Source organism: Mustela putorius, unplaced genomic scaffold (genome assembly GCF_011764305.1).
Source record: "Mustela putorius furo isolate JIRA1106 unplaced genomic scaffold, ASM1176430v1.1 tig00003853_pilon_pilon_pilon, whole genome shotgun sequence".
Taxonomy (NCBI): Eukaryota; Metazoa; Chordata; class Mammalia; order Carnivora; family Mustelidae; genus Mustela; species Mustela putorius.
The window spans coordinates 10,762,723-10,771,501 of NW_025422005.1; the positions used below are offsets into that span (position 1 = coordinate 10,762,723).

The 8,779-nt window shown below is 57.9% G+C and overlaps 1 protein-coding gene across 1 annotated transcript; it reads left to right on the forward strand.

The window, feature by feature from the left end:
- The first annotated feature begins 2,903 nt into the window (after positions 1-2,903).
- LOC101682149 (chymotrypsin-C) lies at positions 2,904-8,579 on the forward strand. The gene is made up of 8 exons (XM_004741426.3): positions 2,904-3,012; positions 4,109-4,200; positions 4,296-4,393; positions 5,241-5,366; positions 6,177-6,313; positions 6,893-7,038; positions 7,852-8,004; positions 8,517-8,579. The coding sequence occupies exons 1-8, from the start codon at positions 2,973-2,975 to the stop codon at positions 8,529-8,531; spliced, it is 807 nt and encodes a 268-aa protein (XP_004741483.1). The 5' UTR covers positions 2,904-2,972; the 3' UTR covers positions 8,532-8,579.
- The last annotated feature ends 200 nt before the right edge of the window (positions 8,580-8,779 follow it).

Below are 8,779 nucleotides of genomic sequence, written 5' to 3' on the forward strand. Positions count from 1 at the left end.
AATGCGAGATGAGGAAGGGATGGATGGACGGACGGACGGACAGGTGGATGGTTTCTGGGTCCACCGTAGGTCAGCACCTTGTAGACTAGGCAAACAAAATAGTCAAGTCTTTAAACAAGTTAATCCAGGACATCCACCCAACGGGGCTCCCCACAGCCCCCCGCCCCCCCACCCATGGCGGCCTCTCTCGCTTTGGTGACCTACCACGGCCAGCGAATCAGGTCAGCCACCCACTCGTCGGCACCGTAACTTAGGCAGCTTGGACCACTGGAGTCATGGCATCCCCAGACCAGGCGCCCTGCATCAGGGCCAGGTCAGCAGGGACTGGCGCCAACCACTGCCGCTGCCCACCTGCTCTCAGTGAGAACACAGGTTTCTCCCTGGCTATCCCAAGGCGCAGCTCGAAGCACCTCCAATGCCCAGAGGTGGTTCCGGTGAGCCACAAAACATCCCTCACAGCCTCACTCCGGTACTTAGTCGCACATAACCTGGGATAAGGAGGGGGTATGGCCAGGGCTGGCTGACCCATCCACACTGCGGCCACAGAGCTGGGGCCACAACACCCTTAGGCCCCAAGAAAATCTTATGGGTTCTTATGAAATCATCAGGAAAAGAATGAATACAATCAGGTCTTCTATTATATTATATCAGCTTGGATTACATTAGCCTTTATACCTATGCAGTCAGAAAACGTGCTTTATAAATATTTTTCATGGAGGAAGGGGCCCAGGAAGGGCAAAGGGCCCAGTGGTGCCCAGACTCAGGCCTTCTCGTAAGAACCAGACAACAGCAGGAACGGCAGCCAACACTCACGTAGAGTTTGCCACATGCCAGGCACTCCCCTCCTTTTATCGATGAGAGCACAGAGAGGTTGGGTCACTAGCACAAGGTCACACAGCCAGAACAGACAGGCTTTCCTCTCCCAACAGTTGGCAAAGCACGCAACCTCCCATCTTCAGCATGTGAGGCAGATTAAGGAGACCCAGGTTTTCTCCAAGGGCCACTGCTGCTACTGCCTTTACTGCCTCATGCCAAGGCCCACCCGTGAAGCCCTCAAAACAAGAAGCACCCCTAGAGCTGGTGCTGTCTATGCCTTCAGAGCTGCCAGCAGCTTCCCTCTCTCCCCAAACAGGGTCAGTTTCTCTGGGAACATTCCCCAAAAGAAAAAAAAATCAACGACTCTTTGTCTGGTACCTCCCTCCTCGTGCGCCTCGTGAGCGCTCCCTATGTACGACCCCGGTGTGTGCACGTCTGCGAGGACGGTGGGGCAGGTGTGCGTGCGTGTCTGTCTGTCTGTCTGCCTGTCCCTGGGTGTTTGTGAAACTATGGGCGCACACACGTGACTGAGATGACAAGAGATTGCTGTGTCTCCGAGCGGAAAGCAGCAAAGTCCCACACGTGGAAGACCGGTTCATTTCCCCAGGTTGCTCAAGAGAAACTGAGGCCCGGGGGCACCTGGGTGGCTCAGTTGGTTAAGCGTCTGCCTTTGGCTCAGGTTATGACCCCAGGGTCCTGGGTTGGGGCCCCGCGTCGGGCTCCCTGTTCAGGGGGGAGCCTGCTTCTCTCACTCTCTCTGCCGCTCCCCCTGCTTGAGTGCACTCTCTCTCTCTCACACAAATAAATTAAATAGTTTTAAAGAGAGAGCGAGAGAGAGAAACTGAGGCCCAAAGATCCTGCCCAAGATCCAGGTCCCTAAGTGAGCCAGAAACCAGGAGCCTTCTCTCCAGCTGCCCGAGCCCTTTCACCCCCAAATCTGCCACAAGGCTCAGTCCCCATCTCTGTGTCTGACATCCGTCTGCAGGCCAGGCGGACCCTTTCCAGAGTCTGCCCACCATGTGCTCTGGGTCTGAGATGGGCCGGCAGGAGCCACAGAGCCCCCGCTGTCAGGACCGGCCTCCCGAATGCAACAGAAAGCTCCTCACAGTCTGAGATACCAACAGCCCAGGCCTGGGGCCTGAGATCATCACAGCAGATCAGACCCCGTTAACCAGACCCTTACACTCCCTGTCTTCATGTCTCTTTTTATTAAAATGGTTTTGATTTTTGTATTACCAAAGTAAAGCATGCTTGGTTTTGTTTTGTTTTTTTAAAGAATCCGAGCTGTGCAAGGTACCTCGGTTAGAATCCTCCCCTACCCCTGGACACCCACTGCTAACAGCAGAGCGTAGTTTTCTGAATTGCTTTATTGGAAAATAATTCCTAAGGTGAGCTGCGGGCTCCGTTCACAAAACAACTTCCAAGGAGCATCGGTGAATAGAAAGCAAAGGGAGGGGAGACTCTAACAGGGCTGACTCTGGGGAGGAATTTGGCCAACTGGGCGCCTTTCAGGGGCTGCCTGGACCTTAGACTCCATCCAGGGGAGGAAGGCAGGCGACACCCCAGGACCGGATACTATTAGTCGAATGAGGGAGAAAAAAGAGAGGAAGAGAGAGAAGGAAACAGCATCTCACGACAGGATAAACCCCAGCCCGGTGTCCGAAGTCCCTACTTCAGCCCTCGGCTCTGGGGCTGCCCCGCGTGCGACCCTGGGCAGTGCTGACCCTCTGAGTCTCTGCTTCCTCCTCTCTCTTGAGCGGACAAAAAAACGTGACTTTCGTGTTGCTGGGACAATTGAGTGACTTCAAGGAGTACCAAGCCCAATGCCTAATAGATGGTAACTACAGAGAATGAGTTAGGGAGAGAGGATGAGTACAGGCTCCAGGCAGAGAGATGGTGGGGGGGTCCCCCAAACCTGAAAGCCTCAGAATTTGCGGTCTCAGGAGACTGGAGAATCCACACCACTGAGCCAACCCCAGCTCCTGCCCAAATTAAACAGTAACCACCCAAGGTCAGGGAAAGGGCCTTGTCCGAACAGGTTGCTTTCCAAGGGGCAGCTCAACCTTGAGCAGGTGCGCCCACCCCCATCCCCGCCTATAAGTGTGTGCCAACCCGTCTCAACAGCCACTCGCTCCTCAGCCAGTCCCGCTAGCAGCATGCTGGGTGTCACTGTCCTCGCCACACTCCTGGCCTATGGTAAGCTCTGGGTTGGGGACTGGCTGCAGCCTGCGGTCTCCCAGGGACAAGGAGGGGAGCAGGGGGCCTAGGAAAGGAGTTCTGGGGTGACCAGACAAGCATGTCAGATAAGACACTTGCTTGCTGGGCAATTCTGCTTCCATATCTGTAGAACAGGGCTGAGGATGTGGCCTGGGGACACTGTAACCGGCCAGCCTCGGTCCCCAGCGGCAGGGACCGTAACAGCTCGGCTTTCCTAGTGTCAGCATCTCTGCCCCGGGGACTGATGCTTGTGCTCATGCATTTTGGGGGCCTTCCCCCAGATAGGAATCGGGGTACTTGGCTTGACCATCACTTACTCTCAGCGGGCCCTCGACTAGCCCCGTGACCTCTCTAAACCCCACTGGCTCTTAGGACAAATGAGAGCACTTGACAAAGAGTCCTTCCGGCCAACAACAACAATCATGAATAATAATAGCAGCACCTGTTTGTTCCATGGTTACTATGTGCCAGGCACAGTGTTAAGCCCTTTACATGCTGGAGCTGATATGATCCTCAAGAGGCAGGGCCTATCAATATCTCCACTTCACAGATAGGCGGGAAGCTCGGGGAGGCTCGGTATCTTGCCTAAGATCACGTGACTGGTTAGTGGTAGAGCCGGGTCTGTCTTCATGCAGAGCACTTGTTCTTGACCGCTGCACACAGTGGCACAGCTAGGACAGGCTGGACCCCAGGATTCAGTGCTCTCACATCCCCATTACGCTGAGGTCTAAAAAGGGACCACCAAAGGGTGAAGGACGCAGCCAGACCTGTGGGCACACACCCACCCCGGCTTTTGTACTTCCTTCGATGTGTTAAACACGAGACTCTTCTTATGCATCGTCTAGTTTGAGTCCTCAAGATAAACTCACCAGGTTGACGCCATTCTTCCCATTTTACAGAAAGGGAAGCTGAGGCCCAGAGAGCTAGACAGGTTCCCCAAAGCCATGCAGTAAAGCCTGAACCTGTGTCCGCCCCACCCCCGAAGTCTGTGCTCTTTCCACCTGTCCCTTCCCTGCTGGGGATGCCGGGGGGGGGGGCCCTCTCACCTGTGCACTTCCTCTCCTGGGTCCCCCAGCCTCCAGCTGCGGGGCCCCCACCTTCCAGCCCAACCTATCGGCCCGAGTGGTGGGAGGAGACAATGCCAGGCCCCACAGCTGGCCCTGGCAGGTAAGCACACCGCTGCAGGGGGGGGAGGCTGGCTGGAGAGGGTGGCGGGGTGTGGTCCCGGGGCTGATGCATGGCTCTCCCGCACCTTGCTCCAGATCTCTCTCCAGTACCTCAAGAACGGCGAGTGGAGACATACCTGCGGCGGCACCTTGATTGCCAACAACTACGTGCTCACCGCTGCCCACTGCATCAGGTGAACGGGGCTGGTGCCCTGGGGCCCCACTGTTGCCCTGGGGTGGGGCAGCTCTAGAAGCTGCTTTGACTGAGCATCGACTACACTCCAGACCCTGGGCTAAATAAGCTACTCACGTCCAGTAACTTAGTTCATTCAACACGTATTTATCGCGCACCCCCAGTGTGCCAGGGAACACGGCAGTGAGGACCAAGGCTGTGCTCTCAGGGAGCTCACATTCCGGCAAAAGAGCAACAAGCCATTGAAGAAGTAAATATATAACGTATCAAGTGGCAGGGAAGAAAAATAAGGCGGGATAAAAAGCCTAAGGGGTCCTATTTTAAATGAGGTGCCCAGGGGAAAATGTCTCTGAAAAGGGGGTATTTGAGCAAAGCCCCGAGGAAAGTAAGGGAAGGGTGTCCCCGGCAGAGGGAACAGCCAGTGCAAAGACCAAGAGGAGGGAACCCACTCGGTAGGTTGGAGAAGTAACAAGGAAGTGCGGGTGGCAGGAGGGAGTGTGTGAGAGGAACCGGAGGTGGGTGACAAGAAGTAATGGCGGCTTGGACCAGCTCACCTCGCAGATGCCTTGGGAAGGGACCCCAACACTGTCTCCACTGTACGGATGAGGGAAATGAGGCCCCAGACCACCCACCTAGGAATCGAGATCGACTTGACTCCAAGAGCAGGGTCTTTACCCTGAGCCCTGGAAAGGCTTAGAGCAGAGAGACGCTCCCTTCTCCCCCACCCTCTACAAATGATTCCCACGGTGGCCACAGGGCTGGGTCACCAAAGCCCTGAGTTCCCTCCCTCCCCCACCGGCTGGCGAGGGCAGGAAGCCACGCTGACCCAGACCCCTGCCTCTGCTCAGCAACACCCTGACCTACCGCGTGGCCCTGGGGAAGAACAACCTGGTGGTGGAGGATGAGGAAGGCTCCGTGTTTGCGAATGTGGAATCCATCGTCGTCCACGAGAAGTGGAACTCCTTCCTGGTGCGGTGAGTGCTGACCGTGCCCCTGCCCCTGGGGGAAGCGCAAAGGAAGGAGGGGTCCCTGACATGGAGCTGCCGAGCCTGCCCCCAACCTGGGCCTGGACCCCATCCCCACCCTGAACAGCCAGCAGATGACCCCTTTATGCAAAATGGGAAAAGGCCAAGTAGACAGACTCCTTTTCCATTTCCATCATTGGCCAACGGCTCCCAGAAGGGACACAGGGAATAAAACCCTGAAGCCCCCACGGTGTCTGGCCTGAAGTCTCTGAGCCAGGACTCACCTTTATGGAGTGCCTACTGTATACCCACAGGGCAATAAGCACTTCATATGCCGTGACTTATTTAATCCTCACGACACCCCTAGACAAGGACCTAAGACCCAGAGAGGCCAAGTAAGATACATTCCCCAGGCCACACAGCCCGGTGCGTGGCAGAACGGGAAATCAAACTGGTCTGTCTAGGGTCACCAGCTTTCATTCTGTTTACATGAAAATATTAAAAATTGCATCTGCCAGGGCCCCTCTTTAATCATTTCCAATTGGCTTTAGTTTCCGGTTGATATCTAGCCTTCAGTGTCTCGGAAAGCCCCAACCTCCCCGCTGTAAGGCCTCATAGGACCCGAAGGCACAGGAGGCAGAGGGGAGGGCCACGGCATTAGAAGGCCTAGGGTGACCAGCAGTCCTCCGTGCATATCCTAGACCGGAGGACTCCTGGTCACCCTAGGCTTGACTCCCAGCTGACAGTCCGGGCGGCTTAGCATTGGCTTGTGCAGCCTAGACCTTCCGACACACTCACCACCTCCACTTGGGCTTCCAGCAACGACATTGCTCTCATCAAGCTGGCGGAGCCCGTGCAGCTGAGCGACACCATCCAGGTGGCCTGCCTGCCAGAGGCGGGCTCCTTGCTGCCTCAAGACTACCCCTGCTACGTCACTGGCTGGGGCCGCCTCTGGAGTGAGTACAGTCCCTCCTCCCTCCCCGGCATATCATGAGAGCCTTCCTGGAGGAAGCGGCTCCCGCAATAAGCATGCCACCCACATTCGCCCACCACTTTTCCTGTCTAAACAACTTCTCACCATTTTTAACTTTGTAATAATAACAGCTAATATTTATTAAGCATGCAGCGTGGGAAAGATGCCCTGACAAGCACACAGAAGGACTGTTGTCAGGATAAACGCATTAGAACTGGTCAGGTGCTTAGATTAGTGCTTGACGCGGACTTAGTGCTATCTAAGAGACTACAAAATAACCTAAATGAGCCACTGCGGGTAGGGGAGTAGAGGTTATGGTAAACCGTATGTCTGACGGTTCTGCCTCCGGTGGGCTCCCCCGTCCCACCCTAAGAGGGGTCCTGACCCACACTTTAGGACCATAGGCGCAGAGTCATGCCTCTCAATTAGGGGCCCACATGTGGGTCCCACACAGCCTAGCCAGAGCTCAGGGGTCCTGCCCCAGCCCCGGGCAGCCCTCTGTTTCCTGAAGGCTTGGCCCTGCCTGGCTGACCCGGGAACCCCTGTCTGTGCTCTCCGCCAGCCAACGGCCCCATTGCCGACGAGCTGCAGCAGGGCCTGCAGCCCGTGGTAGATCACGCCACGTGCACCCAGAGGGACTGGTGGGGCAGCATGGTGAAGGACACGATGGTGTGTGCCGGGGGCGACGGCGTCATCTCGGCTTGCAACGTGAGTGTCTGGGCCCTGCGTTCCGTCCCTCCCTCCTCCAGGGGGCCCGAGCCGAAGGGGGCAGCGAGGAGGGCACAGGAGGGTGGGAGTGGGTGACCCACACCGTCGAGCCGTTCCCCTGCTTGGGCCCAGGAGGCTTAGGGGCAACCTGTCACCCCCCACGCCTCAGCACTGTGGCAAGGGCAGAAGTACCCAAGGAGCACGAGTATGCGAGCTGGAGTCCCAGCCCCACCACGCCCGGCCGGCCATCTTGCACAGGCCGCTGACCCTCTCTGCACCTCGATTTTCCCATCTATAAAACAGACGCGCAGCGAGCACAGGGCTGGTGTGGGGACCGAGTCTGACAAGCCATGCTCCTTCGCGCCATCAGCTCCATCCACCCAGGGAGGCCCAGGACTTAGGGAGTCTGACACAGAAACATCGAGAACCATCAGAACCATCAGAAACAGTCCTTTTTCCAAACACAGCCCCTTGGCCCACTCCCACCTTCCTCATCTCTCAGGTCTCTAACACCTCTCTGGGCTCCCGGCAGCCTGACCTCTCCGGGCAGAGCCTCAGACACGGTGACCTGAACAGCTAGGGAAACTGAGGCCCAGACAGGGCTATCGTTGTCCCAAGATCCCACAGCAGCCGAAGAGCTAGTCGGGCACCCCCAAACCACATCTCCTCTGCCCCCCCTCCACCATGGACAGGCGGAGGCCAAAACAGGGGGCGCCAGCCCGTTTCCCCCACCGTGACCCGCCCGCCCCTGCCTCCCGAGCCTGCCTGGGGGTGGGGGGGGCCCGTGGCTAATGACCACCCGGTCCGGCACAGGGGGACTCGGGCGGCCCGCTGAACTGCCAGGCTGAGAACGGTGTCTGGGAGGTGCGGGGCATCGTCAGCTTCGGCTCCGGCCTGGGCTGCAACACGCTCAAGAAGCCCACGGTCTTCACCCGCGTGTCCGCCTACATCGACTGGATTAACGAGGTGGGCGCCCGTCCCCAGGCCCTTCTTCCGGCCCCCGCCCCGCCCCGCCCCACCGGCCCGCGCATGCGCTTGCGCAGACATGCGCCCCTCCCGGAAGCACCTGCTGCTGAGCTGGGGGCGGTGAGGGGCACCGACACGGATGTCCTACGTTCATCCGCTGGCCTAGGAGCTCCTTACGGCTCCATCCCAGACACCACACCCGTGGCCCCAGGGGTAACGTGGCCCCCGTGAGAGCAGGGCCCAGCAGGGGAGAGGGGGTCAGCATGGACAGTGGGGGGAACAGAGGTCACCCTGGGCTCCGGGCCTTCGTGCTTGGGGGCAGGGTGTGTTCTGAGCCCCGTTTGCCCAGTGGTCTGAAGTGTCGAGGGGGCTCAGACCCGTTGGGCAGAGGTGAGACATGGCTGCCTGCCGTGACCCCTGTTTCTATAGTCCGGGGTGGTGCTCTCTCCGGAAGGGGACACACACACACACACCCCTCCACCAAGTCCTCACTCTGTTCTCTTCTCTTCCAGAAAATGCAGCAGTGATTCATCCTTGGGAGCCTGCAACCCCAATAAACCTCCTTCCCCACTCAAGCTGCCTGCATTCTTGTTGTGTGCCTCCCCTGGGGGGTCCCGGGCTCTGTAGGGGCTGCCCCTTGCCACACCAGGGATGCAAAGAGAGCCGCCCTCTGCCAGCCTGGTGAGACTGTGGGGGAAGCCGGTGGAGTGCTACGGGAAGGGGAATTTCAGAAAGCCCCATGGTGGCCTGAGAGGCTAGGAGTTAGGACACACGG

Coding starts and splice junctions, on each gene's coding strand:
- LOC101682149 (XM_004741426.3), top strand. CDS start 2,973: ATGCTGGGTGTCACTGTCCTCGCCACACTCCTGGCCTATG. Junction 4,201..4,295: donor CCCACAGCTGGCCCTGGCAG/GTAAGCACACCG, acceptor ACCTTGCTCCAG/ATCTCTCTCCAGTACCTCAA. Junction 7,039..7,851: donor GCGTCATCTCGGCTTGCAAC/GTGAGTGTCTGG, acceptor GGTCCGGCACAG/GGGGACTCGGGCGGCCCGCT.